The sequence below is a fragment of the Lontra canadensis genome, unplaced genomic scaffold (genome assembly GCF_010015895.1).
Source record: "Lontra canadensis isolate GAN:19392208 unplaced genomic scaffold, GSC_riverotter_1.0 scaffold5, whole genome shotgun sequence".
In the NCBI taxonomy this organism is placed as follows: Eukaryota; Metazoa; Chordata; class Mammalia; order Carnivora; family Mustelidae; genus Lontra; species Lontra canadensis.
Window position 1 is genome coordinate 1313547 of NW_022630999.1, and position 21848 is coordinate 1335394.

Below are 21848 nucleotides of genomic sequence, written 5' to 3' on the forward strand. Positions count from 1 at the left end.
GAATAGTAATGCCTTTGACTAAGACTGAGAAATCTGAAGGAAATCAGCAACCATGTAGAAGTGGCAAGTAACAGCTGGATATGCAGCTCTGGGAATTAAAGACTAGAAATCAGATTTGGGATGATAGTAGTACCAACCTCACTGGTTTTCAGTACTAGGTGAGAAAATGCTGATAAAGCCCTTTGCACAGTGCACACAGTTGTTACCTGCAGTGGGTACAATTGCTTCCCCTCAAAGGATGTGCTCAAGTCCTAGTCCCTGGTACCTGTGGATGTAACCTTGTTTGGAAATGTAAATGTACATTCTTTGCAGATATAATTCGTTAGGATGAGGTCACATGGATTAGAGTAGACCCTAATTCAATGACTAGGATTCTTATAGAGAGAAAACAGACACAAAGATATACAACGAAAGGAGAATGCCATTTAAAGACAAAGACAGAGATGACAGTGATGTAGTTATAAACCAAGGAATCAACATAGACCCACCAGAAGTTAGGCAAGGAATGTTTTCTCTCTCAGAGTCTCCAAGGAACCCACTCTGCCAACACCTTGATTTCTGACTTCTAATCTTGAGGATTTTGAGATAATATATTTCTGTCATTTTAAACCACCTGTTTTGCTGTTATTTGTTACAGCAACTCTAGAAAAATAATACAGTGTCCAAATAAATGTGGAGTATGAGTAGTTAATCACGGTTTCTATTATTATCATTCATGTTGTGCCATTGTTGTTTTTGTTGTATATCCAAACACCTAACACATTGCTTTGCATATTAGGAACTCAATTCATAATTATGGTAAAATAAAAATCTGTGATATCTGCAGGCTGAAAAGAAGTAATGCACAGTGAGGGGTAACTACACATATTCCAAAAGAATGTTGAAATAATAGGTTTTATCTGAAAATCCACTTTGCTTTATAGAATCCCAGAATTGCGATTCTGTGTCTCCTCTCTAACCTGACTCCTGTAGTTTCCTGTCTCCTCATTTAGATCGAGCTTAAGTTCTTCCATTTTGCTACAGTCTACCCAGAACAAACAATCCACGTGATAACAGGTTCCCCCAAACTCACACCCTAACTCTTACTTACCTGTTTGTTATATTTTACATTATTTGGATTATGATCTTATATGCCTAAATGATATTTGACCACAACTAATGTTTCTCTCCTTCAATTTTTTAGATGATGTTTGAGAGAAGCATGGCTCATGCTTTTAAGTAAATGGTCTAAAATATCTTTAGTTCATATTAGAAAATTTCATTTCATATTTGAAAGTGGATTTTTGCTTCCATAAAAAAGGCAGAGTTAAGTGATACTACAAATTCTTGAACATGATCTCTGGTTCATTTTCAGAGAGCAGATTTGAAAATGAAGAACATTCTAAGCTCAGAAGCATCTGACAGCATTCTCAGAGAGTAGCACTTGGGACCAGCCAAGGCCTGGTGTACCTCAAGGCCTGGTGTACCTCAAGAACACATGCCCCCTCAAGTCCCACAATGAAGAAAATGTCATGGTTGGGCCCTAAAATGTGATTTTAGGAAAACTTGCCAAGACCTTCTTTTCCTTTGCTTCCAGTCCTAGTGTGTGATAAAGTTTGGGGAACTTAATTTTTTTTTTACATGGAAAACCAGAAAAGAAATAAAAGTCCAGATGTTCCCAAACTTGGGAAAAAATTAGTATCATCTGGATGAAGGCTTTTAAAATGTAGAGTCTTGAGCCCTTTTCAAATCCACTGAGAATCAGTCTCTGGGTCAGCGTGGGGCTGAGGGGAGAGTTGTAATTTATATTTTTAGCAAGTTGCCTACCTCACTCTGACCTCACCTGCTCAGTACCAAGCCTCAGAATATTTGAAATTATAATTCCTTCCATTTACAGACATGAAAACCAAGGCAAAGGGCTGTCAGGGTATGCCCTAGTCTTCCTTGTTTTTCAACAGCACCTTGAAAATTTTTTTTTTTTACTTTTTTTTAAAGAAAGGAGAGATAAAAATTTGATGGAGAAAGAATGGTAAAACGTGAAATCAAAAGTGAGCTCGAAGGTGAGACTAGTAAAAAATACAGAGATAAGAGGTGTCCCCAAAGGCACCCTGTGGATTGGGAGCAATATTCCCAGCAGCGCGGAGCTTCTCTAGATTAGAACTGTTTGAAAGGGGGTTTGGTTTTAGTTCATTCCTTCACTAGAGTCCTGACGCCCTCTAGCGGACAAGTGGATAAATCCAGAGTCTGTAGTGAAGCGTGTTCTGGGCTTGGAACTGGGTCCTCGCTTTGGAATCCAGCCAGACTGTTTCGGTTTCCCCTCAAATGTTTTGGGTATCACATTTCTTTTTTAACTAGTAGGTTAATCTCTCCTCTGCTTTAAAGTCACATCCTCTCGAGATCTGTAAGTAAAGTTGTGGATTCTGCAGGAGAGAGGAGAGCCATGCTTAAGATTTTTTTAATCTCAGTTTCATGGGGGATAGTGAAGAAAACATTTCAAATTTCTTAAGTTCACCCTTAAAAAGTGCAATTTACACTAGAGCAGTTGAACTGGCATTTAAACAAACTGCGTCTGAGAAGTAATTCAAATGGCTTACACCAGTTCCCCTTGCCCAAAGTAACTTAGAAGATTCCTTAGCATTTACTTCCATTGGTCTGAAAAACACCTGCTAAAGAGTTCTGATCATAACAGTTGTCAGAGTAAGGGGCTGGTAGTCCAAAAATAGCCTTATGGAATCCTCTATTCCAATTCATCAAGGTAAAGAGAGTCATGTGGATAAACAATTTGTGGAAGAGCTTTGGGCTCAGAGCTGGACAGGTGGTACCTAATGTCTATGAAGTCGGCTCACCAATGATTTATTCTCTGCTTAGCCTCAGTTCTAAGAATATATCAAAGGCAGAGGGCAACACGTGAACCCAGAGTTTTGCTATACAAGGATGCTTTGAAAATCCCAACAGCCACAGGCACCAAGTAGAAAGAAAAGTGGAGCTTGTGTTCCATGTTAAAGCCCATCATCTGACTTAAGGTCTGGGCTTGAAAAGAGGTTACTCATTGCTTTCAAAAATAGAAATGGGCAACAGAGCGTGAAGTTTTAGAAACCCCTTTCATCGAATGGGATAATTTCAAAGATAAAGTGGGAGTACGGGAGAAAAAAAAATTTCTAATACCTGTTTACGTTTGGGAATAAGAAAGAAAAAGGGATCGCAAATCAAAGCCGACTTTCTCCAGCAACGTGGGAAAATAAAGGGTTACAACCATCTCCTGAAACTTTGAAGTAGAAAGGGGGAATCAGCTGGTGGGCTCTGCCAGCTACCCTCCTCTTCCTCCTCCCGGAGGCGGGAGTGGTGAAGTTCAGCACCTCGGAAAGCGCCCCCCTCATGCCCGCGCGGGGGTTACGCATGCTCCATGGGAGCCCGCAGCCCGAGCTTTGCTGGTGCAAATATAACTCGGGTGGCGGCCGCTGACAACTCACCGGGAGCTGACAACAGCGAAGAGATGAAGGCGCGAGGCAGCGAGGTCGACATCGAAAGACCTCCAGGGGATCAGTGCAAGGTAGACGGAACTCTCCTATCTCTCTCTTTCCTCTCAAGGGACAGAAACCTCGTCCAAGCAGCAGCAGAGAAACCGACAAAGGTTTGAAAGAGAAGGAGGGAGCCCCCTGTAGCAGTCAGGAGCGGCAGGGTGGGTATAAGCTAGTGCCCAAAAAAGGGCAGTGGGGGGAACGTCTGGATTGTACAGCAAGGACCGGAGACTCCGACCTTGGCCAGAGAACCTTGGATGCCCACCGCTCGCCTCAGGAGCAGCGCTGCTCCGTTCTAGATCTCCCCTCCAGAACAAACGCCAAACACAACTCTGGCCCCCAAGGCTGTGTACTCCGCGCGGGGAGAGCCTTTGGCACCCAGTTCCCGGGGGCTATCTACAGATGCGGCTTTGAAAGCTCCCACGCACGCCCTGCGCCCTCGCCGGGACAGAACCCCCAGCGAGGTGGACTCGCTTTGGTCTTCACTTCTGCCCTCCGCTCTCCCCGAACATGACCTAGAGGCACCTGCGCTTGGAGGCAGTCGCCGCAGCCACGACAGTCACCATGAATAAGGAGGCTGGCGGAGAGGAGCTCGCAGAACTCTTCGGTCTGATCCCGTCCCTTCTACAGGCGGCCAACACCAGCGGCAACGCGTCGTCGCTGCAGCTCCAGGACTTGTGGTGGGAGCTGGGGCTGGAGTTTACTGACGGCGCGGCGCCGGGGCATCCCCCGGGCACCCGCGGGGCAGCAAGTGCGGACACCGAGTCCCGGGTGCGGATCCTCATCAGCGCGGTGTACTGGGTGGTTTGCGCGTTGGGGCTGACTGGCAACCTGCTGGTGCTCTACCTGATGAAGAGTAAGCAGGGATGGCGCAAGTCCTCCATCAACCTCTTTGTCACCAACCTGGCGCTGACAGACTTTCAATTCGTACTCACCCTGCCCTTCTGGGCGGTGGAAAACGCTCTCGACTTCAAATGGCCCTTCGGCAAGGCCATGTGTAAGATCGTATCCATAGTGACGTCCATGAACATGTACGCCAGCGTCTTCTTCCTCACCTCCATGAGCGTGGCGCGCTACCACTCGGTGGCGTCCGCTCTTAAGAGCCACCGGACCCGAGGGCATGGCCGGGGCGAATGCTGCGGCCAAAGCCTGGGGGACAGCGGCTGCTTCTCTGCCAAAGCACTGTGCGTATTGATCTGGGCCTCCGCCGCGCTGGCCTCGTTGCCCAACGCGGTCTTCTCCACCACCATCAAGGTGATGGGCGAGGAGCTGTGCCTGGTGCGCTTCCCAGACAAGTTGCTGGGCGGAGACAGACAGTTCTGGCTGGGCCTCTACCACTTGCAGAAGGTGCTCCTAGGCTTCGTGCTTCCGTTGTGCATCACCAGCCTGTGCTATCTTCTGCTGGTGCGCTTCATCTCCGACCGCCGTGTGGCTGGGACCGAAGGAGGAGCCTCAGCGGCCTGGGGCGGCCTGGCCGCAGCCAGCGCCCGGAGACGGTCGAAGGTCACCAAATCTGTGACCATCGTGGTCCTATCCTTCTTCCTGTGTTGGTTGCCCAACCAGGCTCTCACCACCTGGAGCATCCTCATCAAGTTCAACGCCGTTCCTTTCAGCCAAGAGTATTTCCTATGCCAGGTATACGCGTTCCCGGTGAGCGTGTGCCTGGCTCACTCCAACAGCTGTCTCAACCCCATCCTCTACTGCCTGGTGCGCCGCGAGTTCCGCAAAGCGCTCAAGAGTCTACTGTGGCGCATCGCGTCCCCTTCTCTGACCAGCATGCGCCCTTTCACGGCCACCACCAAGCCAGAGCCCGAGGAGCAGGGGCTGCAGGCCCTGGCACCTCTCCACCGGACCGCGGAGCCTGACCTGGTCTCCTACCCGCCTGGCGTGGTGGTCTACAGCGGGGGGCGCTACGACCTGCTGCCCAGCAGTTCCGCCTACTGACTGGGGGCCGGGGACGCAGTCACTGCAAACTGGCCTTCCCCGGGTGGGGAAAGAAGAAAGCGGATTAAGCGATGCTGGGGGCCCATCGGATGAGAGGTAGGAGGGACCAAGACAGGGAAAAGCCTAAAGGAACAGCCTGTGAAAAGGTGGGGGAGGGGAGGCCGTCTGCGGAGAGGGAAGGCTTCAAACCAGGTGGAGAGAGGACGCTGGCAAAGGTCAGACTCACAAGAACAAGCCGCTAGCCTGCGTCCCCTTCTCCCCAAATAGACTTCTTCCTCCCCTTAAGCTCTCAACACTGGGCTGGGTGAGGGCGCCCCGAAGCGGAGAAAGGAATCGGGAATGAAGAGAAATTGGGCACAAGGAAGTGGGGCTCAGCCAGAGATGCGCCGACAACTGAGCGCATTTACTCCAGCGACTTTTATGACGCTCTTGAAGGGGTCTTCAAAATGCATCCAACCGGGGGAGCCGCCCACCAAACCTTTCCTTTGCGCCTCGCGCGCGAGACCGCCACAGCGCCATCTGACTTGCAGCATGGCTGCGCAGGGGACCAGTTTGGGAATAAGAAACTTTTTCGGAGTCGCCAGAAAGTACTGACAATCCCGATCCGCCCTCTAGAGAAAGGCACCGCGAGAGGGGTACCTCCCATGGAGCCATTGTATTGTTCATCATCCTCGACAGAGCCGGTGGGTGCGCGGGAGCCGGACCGCGACTCTATGCTTTGGTGTCACCGAGGCAAAATACTTGTCTCCAACGCGCGCTAGAGATTCGCGGGGGAGTGGCGTCACTGCGGGAAGAAGCCCGTGCAGAGAGGTGGGAGGGGCTGAATAGAGACTTCATAGGGCCACGGCCTCTATGGGGAAAGGGGAGCTGACGTGCTCACTTGGTGACCGAGCAGGAAGTGAGTGCGCCAGGCGCTGGCAGCCGGGACGTCCCGGTTCCCGGAGAGCGGAGCGGGTCTCCTGGAAACACAGCGTGCTCCAGTCTGCGCGGTGCGGGCGAGCTGCGCCCTGGAGCAACTTGACAAGGTCTGAGTAGACAGGTCTGCGGGTGGGGACTTTTCTGCAGCACTCCCCTCCCCGCCCCCACTCTTCGCAAATCCGGACGTCCATTTGATAGAGGCTGGGGCCAACCAGTAGAGGGATGGCTCCGCCAGGGTTTTTGTAGGCTTAGACAGAAAACTAAGATTATGACTTCCATCTACCACAAAGACAATAAATAAATAAATAAATAAATAAATAAATAAATAAACAAACTAGGAAATGGCCACATTTATTTTATGTTTTTGAGTGCCAGTTGTGTGCCAAGCCCTGTACTGGCTGCTGAGATGACATATACAAGCTAGACACATTAATGATTTTGACATCTAGAAGGAGACACAAGTCATGTCCACACGGCAAGTAAGTCACTGAACGAAGAGCTGAATGTCATAACAATGGCTACAATAAAGTGCGTCCATGGGGATGGAAAACTTAGCTCTGCTGGGGTTCAGAGACTTCCTCACCAAAACAGTACTTGAGATGGACCTAGAAATATGGGTACAATTTAGATGGGCAGGAATGGCGATTTAGACGGGCAGCAGGGACATAGAGAGGACATTTGAAGCTGAAGAAAAGCAATGATTAAAGGTTGGAGATTGGCCTGTCAACTGCATGGGGGGAGGGAGCAGGAAATAAAGCAGTTTGGCTTCCTTTTCTTCTACAGAATTTCCTGGGATTTCTGTTCAGAATTTAGATGTCCTGTATTTGTTTTGTTTGTCTGAGAATAGAACATTTTTGTCCCAGACAGAACATGTCATTGGTAACCTCAGAACAAATACTTGAGTTCCCAAAGGTGGTTAAAGACTTTTAAAATTTATCCTCCCATTCAAACCTCAGTGGAGTTGAGTTAAAAGAGCAGAGTGTTTATTTGAATATTTGAGTGAGTGTGCATGCATATGTAAAAGGGGGATGGGGTGGGTAGATGAGATGCCCCAGGGTGGGTGCTCTGGCTCCTTTCTTCATGCCAGCAGCCCATCCAGTGCTCTAGCTGAAAAGAGCTTCACTCATAATAAAGATCATATCCTGTGTTTGGCCAGAGATGACAACTCTTAACTTCTTGGGGTCCAGGTAAGAGGGTCCTCTGGGCAGGTCACCCTCCTAGCTCACCCATTCATTGATTTCAAAATATTCAATCACCAGAACAGTCTTTGGAGAAATGATCAGGAAATAAACATTGAAGTCTGCAAATAATTCCATTTTAAAACCTTACAGAAGTCAAAGATGGGTGGGTAAAGCAAGAAGGGTAGCTTGGTGCTGTCTCTTTTAATAAATGTAGGGTACCAAGTCACTTGGGGTCCTCTGGGCATCTGCACATTATCATCCCACACTATGGGGAAGGGAGCAGGGATTGATTGTCCCTGACCATTTCTCTAACTCAGTCATGACCTTGCAGCTCTAGGATAGTTAATGTGAAGGAGACGGAGGAGGGAAGACTGGAAGAGAGACTGGTTTTGAGGGTTGATTATCTCGTGTAATTTATTGAATACTGTATTGAAAGTGAAAAAAAACAACGTAGCTCTATGGGGACAGAATGGTTGTCAATGTACCAGATGTTCACCTTTGTGATCGTGAGGCTGACTGGGAGCTGTAGCTGCCACTGCCTGGCATCAAGAGAGAGGGTCATACGGCATATCACCTAGGAAAGATCAAAATTCAAAATTCGAAGTATGGGTTTCTACTGAATGTGCATTGCTGTCCAACTATCATAAATTAAAAAAAAAAAATTTTTTTTTTGTTAAGTCCAACTATTGTTAAGTCAGGGACTATCTGTCTGTATGAGTGAATTAAATATGAATAAATTAATATCATAAAATAAATCATCAGCAATATTTTGAGTATTGGTGAATTAACGAAAAATACGACCCTCTGACAAAATACGGACCTCTAATTAGAAAAAACACAACACATGATAGAATAAACCCAACTGTCGTGTGTAGAACTAGTCTACTTCTCAAGTTTGGTCAAGGCCAGAAATACCCTGAGATGGAGGCGCTCTCTCCCACACTCAGCTTTTGCCCCAGTGAATGGAGGCCGATCCCAGTCTTTTCTAAGATGAATAATGCCTGAAATCTGGAAACTGTTGTGCAGAGAGCTGGCAGAAAGTGAGGTGTGGGCAGACCACTGATGCTGAAGTCATAACACAGGGCATCCAACGGGCAGACCCCCAAAACTGTAGAGCCAAAGAAAGAGATTGATTTCCTGCCATGCACTTCCCAGTGTCTGAGGGTAGGGACAATGTTTATTGACCTAGTCCACGTATTTAACAAAGAGAGCCACAAAACAGCAGCCGATCAGCGACACTGCAGAGGCTGTGATCACCACGATGACGCTCCCAGCCTTGTTGACCAGGAAACCCAGGCCACCTCCGACCAGGATCTGAGCCAGCTGTACCATGCAGGTGAGGACAGCGCAATCCAGGCCCTGCCCTCTCCCATCACTGTCCAAGCTCCATCCTGGGGCCTGCTCTCTCTGCAAGGGAAATGCAGGAACACACTTACTCTACATGAACTGTCCTTCAGGGCAGCCATTAGGATGGGGGGCCCAGAAATATTGCAGCTGCAGGGGACACTGGGGCAATTGTCAGAATCCCCAGGTTCCCCTTTCTTCTTCTCTGTGGAGGTGGGGTGGTTTCTCAGCATTCCTGAGCCCCCTTTTCCTAATCAGATAACAGAGGGCAATGGTACCTGTTCTGCTGCTCTCCAGGGGCGCAGGGCTTCCAAGTAAGGAGTAGGGTGAGAGCTGGGAAGTTGGTCATGCTTTGGCCAAACCATCATTACATTGGGCTGGGCATTTTAGAGTTGCTGTTTCAAGACGCTTATTCTCCAACTCGGCCCTCCACTTTCCTCCCAATCCCCCCTGGCCTTCCGGTGAGGTTCAATGACATACCTTCTCGTCCTGCTCCTCACGGTGGTACTTGGCAATGAGGCTGAAGGGCACAGTGTACAGAGTGCTGGACATCACACCAAACAAGGTACACATAGTCAGGGTGGAGTAGACGTTCGGGAAAAGTCCAATCAATCCTGTCCCCAGGCCAAATAGAAAATACCCCAGGAAGTAAAGACCCTTTAACCCTACGTAGGATCCCAAAGGTCTCTGAAGGTCTGTGGGGAGAAGAAAGAAAGAAATTACGGTGAGCAGTTCCTCATAATATTTTGTAATTTCAGACAATCTTTTCTTTTCAAATTCACTTTTTTTCTAAGGAGCTTTCCTTTGATACTGAATATGGAACAAAAGAACCTCCTTATCTGTACTTAAAGACAGCTGGCTTTTGGAATTAGTTTTAAATCCTGTGCACACAGAAGGCTGGAAATTGCCTCCCGGGGTTGATTTTCTTTTTCCACAAGTAAGGACCAGGCAGCTGAATAGCGCTAGGATGCAAAGAGGTGGTGGGAAAGGCCACCTTGGCTATGGGACTGTGGGCGTGACAGGGGTGCCAGATGTGGGAGGAGAGTGGGTCCTTCTGATTCAGAGTCTGGCCTAATAAGACACAAACAACAATCCAGGCCTATCTTGGCCTCATGGCCCAAAGTCAGGTTGGAAGAAACCGAAACCACCAGATTTTAAGAATGATGCAAGTTATCTTGTTCCCTGTCCACCACCGGGACCCCCCACCGCACCCCGCATTTGAATGTCATCTGCATGCCTAAGAAGGAAGCCAAAGAATGCTCTCTGTCTATGGACAGGCAGGTTGCCTGACTTGCCAACACTTACCCATTGGCAAGGGGCCCTTTCTGTACCCAGTGCCACCCCATTGTAGGCTCCCTCCCCATCAGTCCATTCCCTTCACTTGTCTAAACCTCAACTTCCTCATCCAAAAGAAACCTAAAAAGACAAAGGAACAAACAAATGGGACTAGTAAAACCCTTCTTTGTGGTTGTTGTCAAGATCAAGTGAGATCCAAAGCTTGCAACATCACTGAGCCCAGCACCCAGCACACAGAGACCCTCCGGTTAATGATTAATGGTGGGTATTGTTATTTCAACAAATACAGGCATGCAATATGGTTATCTCTTAAGGAGGTTCCCCTCCCAGCAAGTAAATTTGGCTTGCTCCTAAAAGTACTGTAGTAGAGTTCATTCCTAAAAATTGAAAATTTTTTGCTTTAAAATGTTTCATTCTGTGTTCCACCATGGTAGGAAAATTCCCTAAAAAACCCTCCAGTCTCTCTGTTTTAAGTGGCTGTTTCTCATCCATAGGCTCCCTATCTTTCTCCTGGCCATCCTACTGGAACATATGAACCAGGGGATGACTGACAAAGACCTGGAGTGTGTCTATTCAAGAATGAAATTTTCCCTATCTAACCAAATAACTGTTGGACTTGCATCACAGAGACAGGAAACCTAATCTGTATTACACTTGATTCAATTATGAAACTAAACACTGTTTCAGATCATCCCATGGAAGTCAGAGCTTGACAAGTGGGCACCATTGCTTCCTCTACTAAGTTCATATCATCCCTAGGGGGCTGTTGTCGAGGTGGAGAGAAAAAGCCATCTAGAGCTAGGTCAGTTTCTGTTTGCTTAATGATTATATTTATACAAAAAATGTAATCTAGGTGTCTCAGTACCTAAAAGACATCATCAGTATTCACTGGAGAAATGCTCTCATCCAGTATGTTGCCCAGCCAAGAGGAGGGCAAAGAAGCATAAAGAGCTATTGGGAAATATAAGCAACTTCAGAACAAAGACTGGAAGCCAAGCAAAGAATCTTTTATCCATGAGGAGAAATCAGTCAGTGTAAGCGTAAAGTTGACTTGCCTTCCACTGGGTCTAATACCGAGTCATGGTATGTCCTCACAGTGTGTCTCTCGTTACAACTGGAGGTAAATGACGTATTTAAGCATCGGCTATGAGTAGGAGTGTTGGATATGAAAAATTGGCTACATTCCAGTACTTAATACTGCTATTTTCATGGATCTAAGTATGCCCGCTATGCAAAAGGAACTTGAAAATACCATCCCTCACCCTCCACCTCAGCAGCCAGATTGCCCTGCCAAACTCCATCTGGATAGAAATTCTAGATCCGCATCTGATGTTATGTGATGAGTCCAAGATAGCGGGTGCGCTCTGAACTGAAGGACATGATTGACTTTGCTCAGAGTGGGCTGGAGTGCAGGGGGAAAGAACTTGGAAGATTTAACAGACAAGGTCCACTGGACCTGAGTCTAAAAGCTCAATTAGCAATTGTCTAGATGTGGAATTAGAGAGAGCATCTGGAGAAGGAGAAACCAAAAGCAGTAGGAAATACATAGAGCTGAGAAAGTCTGTGTAATGAGTCCTCAGGGGCAGTGAATCTGAATGGGGAGCGAGAGGTCAAAGTGTGACGGGGACCCAAACTGAGAATCTTGGAACACCAGGTTCAGGACTTCGACTTTGTCTTATGGTCACCGAGAGTCCCTGAAGATCCTTAAGGGCTGGCTGGCAATTTATAAATAAAATTTAGTTCTAATTCAAGTGAAAGGGATCCCATAGATTGATACATTAATATAACTTCAGGAAACTATTCAAATAACAATTTATTGTACACAGGGCTTTTAACTCGAAAGGGCCTCAAAATAACATGCATTTTAATCTTCAAATGCCATGCAATTCATACAGGAACTAAGACTAGACTAAAGGAATGTCCCTAATAGGGATTCTTTGAGAAAAAAAGTATTGACACAGGGGCGCCTGGGTGGCTCAGTAGGATAAGCCTCTGCCTTTGGCTTAGGTCATGATCACAGGGTCCTGGGATGGAGCCCTGCATCGGGCTCTCTGCTCAGCAGGGAGCCTGCTTTCCCCTCTCTGTGTCTGCCTGTCTCTGCTTACTTGTGCTCTGTCATATAATTAAATAAAATCTTTAAAAAAAAAAGCATTGACACAAAACTAAAATGCGTATTACTTGTGGAAAAGTGGGCTCCTCTTACAAGAACAAAGGTGGTAGTAAATAGTCTCTCCACATCTTGAAAGCACAAAAGGACTGAGAGGAATGATGAGACCCTTTTAGTCTATTACTCTCTGATTCTATTTTAAGTACTTGAAACCCTCCTCCTGTGATTTTCTTCGTTCATGCCCCTTGGGAGTGGGAGGTAAGGAGTGGGGAGGGGAAATATAAGTTATAAGCCACTATTATTTTGTTACTATAAATTTTAAAATAATAAAGTTTACTGTTTCATGATTACTGGGCTCATGAATTCCTTACATGTTTTTCCCAATTGCATTTTTCCCAATTGTGCTATATTTTGAGGAGATTTTTTGACCCTGAAGCAGGTTTCCTGCTGTGCTGTGGCTAGTTGGAAGTCAGACAAGGAGACACTATAAGCATTCCCTCTCTTGCCCCCACCCAAGAAGCACACTTCAATGGCAGAATGAATGCCCCTGTAAATGGTAACAGGGATCACCCTCCAATACTTACCCCTCTCCCACATGAGCCATAACCCTGCTGTCCCTTGGGCCAGCCCAAAGCTTAGAGCTCCAAGTTGGGGGCCAGGTATCTCCCCACAATCTAGGAGGAGCTTCCATTATTATTAGAAGCCCAATTTCCATTCCAAAGGGGGGACCTGATTACATTTTATAGACCAGATTATTTCACTTAATTCAATGCATACAGATCTTGGAGATGTCCATATACATTGGCAGGCAGCAAATGAGACTAAGGTTATAGTACATTAGTTTGGGATTGTTTAAAACCAATCACAGGGGTGCCTCTGGCTCAGTCTGTTGAGCGACAGACTCTTGATTTCAGCTCTGGTCATCTGAGGGGTCTTGGAGTTGAGCTCTGCATCAGGGTCTGTGTTCAGCTTGGAGTCTGCTTATCTCTCTTCCTCTGCTCCTTCCCCAATGCTCTCTCTCTCTCTCAAATAAATTAGATAAATAAAATCTTTTTAAAAAACACAATAAATAAATAAATAAATAAATAAAACCAATCACAGGAATCTCTTTGTGTGCAGTGTCTTTACAAATGAAATGTGGCTAAGTGGGGGTTAATGGACTCAGTCCCCATGGAAAGCTGGTACCTGGGAAAGAAAGTTGTCATCCTCAGTCCTGGAACAGTGCTCCTGTGACATACCTTCCTCCCCACCTGAGCTAAGGTCATTTTGCATGTTCGTTCTGTCACCTAGCATATTAACCATCCCTCCTATGTTCTGTCATCTACAGAGTTAATAAGCTATATTTGTGTGTATGTGAAGCTTCATCAGTGACCTTACTCCAATAGAACACAGACCAGATGCTAATCAGTACTCAGTGCTGGGACCCTAGCCCTTGTGCATCTCACAGTTCGCCATCTGGTTTCCAAGATTTCCTTTTATTTTCCAGGGAACTTTGATCAAGAACCCATGAACTCCAAGGAAAAAGTAATCAATGAGGAAAGTAACATAGACTTCAGTATGGAAAGAGAATACATCTTGTGGTCCTTTTTAAAGGAAGAGTTTTTCCTGATCTCCATATAATTATCAAGAATCTGGTATTTTATTTTATTATTTTATTTTATTTCATAGATTTATTTATTGGAAAGAGAGAGAGCAAGCGTGAGTGTGAGGGCCAGAGGGAAAAGGAGGGAAAATCCCAAGTAGACCCCACACTGAAGAAGGAGACTGACATGGGGTTTGATCTCACGACCCTAAGATTATGACCTATGCCAAACCAAGAGTCAGATGCCTAACTGCCTATGCCACCCAGGGAACCCAAGGATCTGGTATTTTAAAAAGCAGAAAATAAATATAAAAATATAAAATCCAAAATTCTGCTAGACCAGAGCCCTCTAGAAGATATTTTCAGGAGGAAGAGACTTACAAGAATAAAGTGAGGAAAACACGGCATTGATGCACAAGCCCCAACATCCAACCTCGACCCCTCTTTCATAGATGAGAAACTCTGTGGAGTTGTGTGCACTGTAGGGATCCCCGTGGTACACAATCTGAAAGAGAGATTTGGGAACATTGAGATATAAATGCCCTGTGGTAGGGACTCCCTTTTATGTGCTCTGTTTCTCCGTCCCTGTACAGCTTCCCAGGACACAGAGCTCACTCTCCCATGACCATATCACCCCTCTCTTCCTCTTACACTTCTACTCAAGGACCTTCAGGAAGTCCTAATGCCATCAAGTCGAAGCAGCATTTCCCCGGATCATTAACACCCTTCCTTCCGCCTAACACCTGGCTCCTGCCTGACTTAGGCAACCCTGCCACCCTTCTTCGGGTACAGCCAGCAGGCTTCTGACTCATCTCCACACGTGCCATTCCTATTCCTGCTTAGAATGTTTTCTCCCTCTTCTCTGTCTAGCTCCTATTCACCTTTCGAGGCCTGGATCATACTGAACCTCCTTTGTTGAGCCTGCCACGACAGCTGCAGCTCACACTGATTCTTCCCTGTCTGCTGTATTTGATCAAGTGCTGGTCCCATAGATATGTCTTGGGTGCAGTAAATTGTCTCCAGCTCCTGTCTGTAAGACAGCTCTTTGAAGGTACTCTTTCTTATACTCTCACTGTGCCCATCCTAGGGGTGAGCCAAGAAGAAAGTCGACAGGTGCTGAACAAGGGAGTGATGTGCAAGTCAATGAGTCTTTGCACAGACATGTTTATTACCTGGCCCATGAAATCTGTGAAGAAGAGCATGTTAGATAGGAAGGCGGTCCATCCAATGAAGTGGCTGATGCAAAGGCAGTGGTACTGGGGAGGCATGTTCACCAGCGCCCTCAGCAGTGACTTCATGGTCATCGCTTTCCTAGACTGGAATAAAACATGAAACTGGTGTGAACTTCAGGGCAGACGTGCAGCCAGCTGTGTGAGCCAGAGCACACAGCCGTGTTTCACATCTGTTAGTCGATTACCCCGACAGAATCACACTTTCTGGGCACAGCACCAAGGTTTCCATAGAAAGGTCTTATAGGAGGTGTTCTGTTAAGTATGTGTGGATACTGAGCACTTTCAGGCCCTGAATAAAGCTTTGGAGACTTAAGGGCAAAGGGACTGCAAATGGAACTTGCTTTGGGCCAAGGTGGAACAAATATCTAACATCCTATCTTTGAATGACAAAACCACTACATAAGGACAGAGCTCACAGATCTAAGCTTGCCCTTGGATGATTATAATTCTTAGATTTCTTGAGTCTGAAAGTGTGTTAGACTGAATTCTAAGATGGCCCCATGAACTCTGTCCCCTGGTGTTACCCCATAATTATGTCATGTTACATAGAAGAGGGATTTTGCAGATATAATTAAGGTTACTAATTTCTTGACTTTGAGTTAATCAAAAGGGAGATTATCTGGGTACTCTAACCGGATCACATGAGTCCTTTAAAAAGCAGAGAATTTTCTGTAGGTGGGAGCAGAAGAGGAAGTTAGAGAATTTCAAAGCACAAGCGTTACTCGCTTTAAAGGTGGAAGAGACCCAATGGAAGGGACCTTAGAGTAAACTCCAGGAGATGAGAGTGACTCCTGGCCATCAGCCAGAAAAAAAAAGGAGCACCTCAGTCCTACAACCCCAAGGAGCTGGGTTCTACTTGAATGAGCTCAGAAGCCGATTCTTCCCCAGTTGAGCCTCCAGATGAGAATACACTTCCATTCACAACTTGATTTCAGCCTTGTGATACCCTAAGCAGAGAACCCGGTTGAGCCCACCCAGAACTCCGACCTACAGGACTGTGACATAATAAATACGCTTTTAAGCTCCTTGAGGTAAATTTCTAGGTAATCTGCTAGGTAGCAACAGAAAACTAATACAAAGAGCCAAGCAGCTCCCTGCTCTTGCTCAGGTCCCTCTTTCCATTTTATTCTTTTCTGGTTCCTGCCATGAGCCAGCACATGTAAATGATCCTTATATGGAGTCAGAGGTGAAGACAATATAAAATATACACACACACACACACACACACACACACACACACACACACAATGAATACACATATCCACATTCTTTAATTTAGACTTAAATTGTGTTGAAACCAAAGGCTACACTGTTTTTGTTTTTGTTTTTTTGCCTCAAAAACCTTGAGAAAATGAGAAATCTTGAACTATTGACAGAGCTGTTTTGAAATACAAAGAATAAAAGAGCTTTCGGCATCTTGTTTTATAACAGAAGAAAGAAACGTTGGGAATATTAAGACACTGAGACTATAAACATCAATCATGGTGGGGGATTAGGTCTTTCTTGTCAGATCTTTATTTATTCTGAGTCTTGACATAATGAAATTGAGTCCTGGCTAGTTTATTTATAAGGTGGTCTCCTGGGAATTTCTATTTTAACTATAACAACGTATTGTTTTATAACTCTTAACTTTATATAACAATGCCTTTCCCTTCAATATTTATTGTAGAAAAATACATTTACTTATTGTAGATTTGTTACGTAAATTGATTTTTTAATTTGTCAATTTTTTAGTATTTAACCTACTGGCGTAGTCTGCCTATAGGTTAAATAAATAAATGATCTTACACAGTCTTTCCCACTCATATCCATGGGGAATACCTTCCAAGACCCCCACTGGATGCCTGAAACAGCCTATAGTATCAAACCCTAGATAGACTATGTTTTTTTTTGTATGTACACATTTAACGATAAGGTTTAATTTATAAATTAGACACAGTCAGAGATTAACAACAATAACTAATAGCAAAATAGAACAATTACAACAATATACTATAACAAAAGTTGTGAGTGTGATCTCTCCCTCCTAAAATACATCATTGTATTGTACCAACTGTTCTTCTTCATCTTCTTCCTGTGATGATATGAGATGATAGAAGGCTTTTATGGAATGAGATGAAATGAGACATACCATTAGGCTATTATTATTGACCTTTTTTTTAAAGATTTTTTTTATTTGACAGAGAGAGAGAGAGAGAGAGAGATCAACAGTAAGGCTGAGCAGCAGGCAGAGAGAGGGGGGAAGCAAGCTCCCCACTGAGCAGAGAGTCTGATGTGGGGCTCGATCCCATGACCCTGAGATCATGACCTCAGCCAAAGGCAGAGGCTTAACCCACTGAGCCACCCAGGCATCCCCACTATTGACCTTCTGATGATAAATCAGAAGGGTCATCTGCTTCCAGATGGCGGTTGACCACAGGCAACTGAAATTTGGAAAGTGAAACTTCAGATAACTGGGGACAACCATACCTAGTCAGTATTTTAAAAGCATAGACATTCCTTTGGAATTAGGAAAAATAACTTTTTGAACGTAAAATATAGTAACTGTCAAAATAAATGTTGACTGAAAAAGAAACTCAATGCAGGATTGTTACTTTTTATTTGACCATAGGAAGAAGCTAAGGGTAGAGAACCAAAAACAGGGGTTCCTGGCTGGTACAGTTGGTAAAGCACACAACTCTTGTTCTCAGGGCTGTAGGTTTAAGCCTCGTGCTGAGTGTAAAGAAATAAAATTTTTAAGCAGCAATAGCCTAAGTTTCATGCCTTTCCTTCTTTTCATTCCAAAAATGCAAAATTCTAAAAAGTGAATGTGGCCAGCAAGTATTCATCCTCTTTCCAAATCCTAATTTATGCTTCTGCCTTAGACGTAATTTTCATCCTACTTTCATTGTTAATCTAACTTTCCCTTTCATCCAAAAACAAATATGAGCTTTCAAATTGTGTCTAGTATTTCTGCAAAAGCTGGGATTTTAAATATTCAAACACTTTGGGTATTTCCACTCAGAAGGAACATTCAGAAGGCATCTTATTCTGGGACTCATCAGTTCCCTTGGAGAAGCCCTCTCCATGGCCCAGGGCCCTTGGGAGTTGCTCTACTGCATGTATCCTGCACCTTTATAAACTGGAGGTTGAGTGGTGGTGGATTTATATATTTATGAAAAATGCACAGAGCCAAGAGCGGGGAGGAGAACTTCATGAGAGTGCACTCAAAAGGAGACCACTGAGGGGCACCTGGGTGGCTCAGTGGGTTAAAGCCTCTGCTTTCGGCTCAGGTCATGATCCCAGGGTCCTGGGATCCAGCCCCGCATTGGGCTCTCTGCTCAGCAGAGAACCTGCTTCCCTTCCTCTCTCTGCCTGCCTCTCTGTCTACTTGTAATCTCTGTCTGTCAAATAAGTAATAAAATCTTTAAAAAAAAAAAAAAAGGAGACCACTGAAAGGTTGAAGTAAGCAATGATAGCATGGAGGAACTGCAGATGAATTTTATGGGATCCAGTCAGAATCCTGAAATAATTCAGGCCGCCTCTTGCCATTGAAAAAAAATTAGTCCCAGTTCTCCAATTGCATCACCACCCTCATTTTGGGAAGTGTTATATTCCACCTTGGAATGTAAGTAATGGTATAAATGGCTTATTATGCCCCCTGTTAGGGCTATAAGTCTTTGAGCATAGGGAGCAGATTAGTCAATTTTATGATCCCTAAATACCTAGTAATGCTCTGTACATACTTGGTACCCAAAGTAGTGTGTTGACTAAATAGTGACTATAATGTTTTTATAGTCATATAAAGCTTAAAAAGCACCTTTACATGCTTTATCTTAGTTTACCTTATTTTCCAGGATTTATCCAATAATCCTGGAAAATAGGCCAACCCATCAAGAGACGAACTCACAGAGACTCACTGAGCTTGTATGAAAGTTCTGTTGGAGCACAGATTAAGTCTATTCCGTGTTGGTGTGTGAGGGGCTCAGAATTCTGCTTGGCTCATAATAGGCACTTGTAGCTAACACCTTACTATGTGGTAGGAACCAATCTAAGTAAGTTTTGCATGGCTTATGTCATAGAATCAGCACAAAACACTTGTAGGTAAATAGAATGACTTTCTCATTTTACAGAAATGTAAACACTCAAGGTCATGTGTTCCGGAAGTGGTAGAGGCAGGATTTGAACACCTATGCTCTTAATATTTAAATTTTTTTTTTTTTTTTTTTTAGAGAGTGCCTGCAAGCATGGGGGTAGGGGCAGAGGGAGAGGGAGAGAGAGACTCTTAAGCAGGAGCCATGCTCAGTGCAGAGCCTGATGCCAATGAGGGGCTTGATCTCACCAACCTGAGATCATGACCTAAGGCCGAACCAAGAATTGGACACTTAACTGACTGGCCACTGAGGTGACCCATACCCTCTTAATCTTTAGCTCTTTACAGCAAGTGCCTGGTAGTTGTTGAATGAATAACACACGCCAGTCAGCTAGGGGAATCAAAGTTTAAACCTAGGTCTTCTACAACCTCTTTGCCAGTGAGGGCATCCTTTGTGCTTATATAGCTGACGTAGTGCCATTAAACTCAGCTTGAAGGAGGAAGCAGCTGTACATCAGTGTTGTCCAACAGAACTTTCTACAGTGATGGAAATGTCCTATATCTGCACTGTCCTGGACTGGGGTTCTTAAGCATTTGAAATGTGGCTAACACAACTAAGGACCTGACATTTTAATTTATTCCATTTTAATTAATTTAAACTTAAATAGCCTTATGGGTCAAGAAGCCAATGTATTGGTCAGCATAGTTCTAGCCTCTTCTCTCTGACAATTTCCCCTTAATCTAGTTCCATTTCTCTGTAATTTAGTAGAGTTTTCTTTTTTAATTTTTAAACTAATTAATTCACTGACCAGTTCACCAAAAATGGCCTAAAAGAAATATTTAATCAACTCATGAAATACAAATTCAACATGCCCAACCCAGTTACCAACCCAGGGATGCATTCATTTGGAGGGACAAATTTATAGTTCCAATCTAAGAAGTCAAGCTATTTCCTGAGGCCTAAAGATGGTTCCAGGCTTCTCTCATGGTCTAACATTTTGGAACTGGCTTCATCATCTTCCTTACCTTGATACACTGAAAAGAGTCAGAGGAAGACCAGAGGAAAAAGCACACATTTTTAAAGTTTTGATTCAAAGGGATAAGAGCTATAGGGGACTGGAGGATTTGGTTAGACTTCCCATCAAACTTTTCACATCAAATAAGCAAACAAAACAAAGAATGGTTAAAAAAGAAGAAGAAGGAGGAGGAGGAGGAGAGGAAGAGGAAGAGGGGAGGAAGAGGAGGAGGAGGAGGAGGAGGAGGAGTAAGACCAAGGATATTTTTCCTGAGTAAAGAAAAAAAGAATTTGCCTCTTACCTGTCCAGCAGAATTTTTGGTTTTGTCTCCCTGCAATGCCAGTTCTGGGTTTACAGAACCATTTTTGACTTTCTCAATAGACCCATACTGGTACTTTTTGTCTGATGACAATGCAAAGTCCTGGGGGGCTTGCTGTGGGGATATGTCCCTTGTAACATCTCTAAGTGGGGCTTCAGGGATACTGCAGAGATGAATAATAAAACACAGAGTGAGCACCAAAGCGGAGAAGAAGAACATGACCTGGAATTCTGTGCCCAGTGCTCTTCCTGTCTCCAGATGAGCCCAGTCGATGCCACCCAAAAGGTAACCCAGGGCACCTCCAAAACCTAGAAAGCAAGAAAAAGCTGTGTTAGCATAGTTAGCAAACCATCTTCTCTTCCCATGGTGTCCGGCGACCCCCCGCCCTTCGGTGGGAAAGCTCCCTGAGGACAGCAGAGGCACCCGGTTATGATAGAGTTAACACAGCAGGAGGCCAAGACATCTGCAACCACAAAACGTGGGTTCAAGATCAGTTCTGGCATGTGCTTGCTGTGCCCTTGGCCTTCCTCACTCATAACGTGGGGGTAATGATAGAATAGCCACACTTGGTTGTGATTCAGAAGGCTATTCTGGGACTCCTGGTGCCGCAGGATCTTTATCAGACAATGACTCTCTTTATCTCATCATGGAGATGCCCAGGGTGTTAGAGGTCTTGGGCTGAGCTGAGCAATCAACCAATAAAGATGTACTAAATTCCCAGCACTATTTGAGGGTCTATCTAAATCAGGACTGATTGGAAAATGGACTAGTGCCAGACACAAACATTGCCACCATCAGAAACCCTGTGGCCTTTCTAAACTGCACACTCTAAATTGCTCCGGAACTAAAAGTCCTGCCCTTAAAGAGCCCTAGGGAAAACCAACCTCTGACTGCAGTAAAATTATTTGTATTGGCATTTATCTGTTAATAAGCTTCCTAGTGTGGCGCAGGTTTGCCAAGATCAAACATCTTTGGACTCTGCCTTCTTTCCTCTATTTGAAAATAAAGGAACATTTTTCCAGTGGGTAACAAAAGGTGAAATATGAATTTAAAAAATGTTACTGTCTTCTCAGAGGATGGGATTTTGACTTGAAGTCTTTCCATTGCTCATTTTACCTGCTTTTGCTAAAGACAGTGTGATTTAAGGAACAGTGAGGAAGGACTTCCCCAAATCAATCCTGCCCTCTAATGGTCTAATATTTGAAATCCTATTAGTAGTGATTCATTCTTTCTGGATTTTTAAACACAAGAGCCCCTGACCCGGGCAAGACACTGTATTACCCAGCCCCAAAGTAGTTAAGTGCTCTTCAGATGGTGGCAGGTGTCAGTGGTTCTAAAAA

At 44.9% G+C, this 21848-nt stretch overlaps 2 protein-coding genes across 2 annotated transcripts in view; one reads left to right on the top strand and one right to left on the bottom strand.

The window, feature by feature from the left end:
* Positions 1-3665: 3665 nt before the first annotated feature.
* RXFP3 (relaxin family peptide receptor 3) lies at positions 3666-5478 on the top strand. The gene has a single exon (XM_032851994.1). It carries the CDS (start codon positions 4062-4064, stop codon positions 5439-5441), a length of 1380 nt encoding a protein of 459 aa, XP_032707885.1. The 5' UTR covers positions 3666-4061; the 3' UTR covers positions 5442-5478.
* Positions 5479-8697: 3219 nt separating this feature from the next.
* The window catches only part of SLC45A2 (solute carrier family 45 member 2), a 31243-nt gene continuing 18092 nt past the window's right edge, over positions 8698-21848 (bottom strand). The window contains exons 3-7 of the mRNA XM_032851289.1: positions 20491-20816; positions 15042-15185; positions 14251-14374; positions 9365-9579; positions 8698-8947 (exon numbers count right to left, since the gene is read on the bottom strand). Of these exons, the coding sequence (XP_032707180.1) occupies positions 8726-8947; positions 9365-9579; positions 14251-14374; positions 15042-15185; positions 20491-20816 (1031 nt within the window). The 3' untranslated portion in view covers positions 8698-8725. The remainder of the gene's footprint in view (positions 8948-9364; positions 9580-14250; positions 14375-15041; positions 15186-20490; positions 20817-21848) is intronic.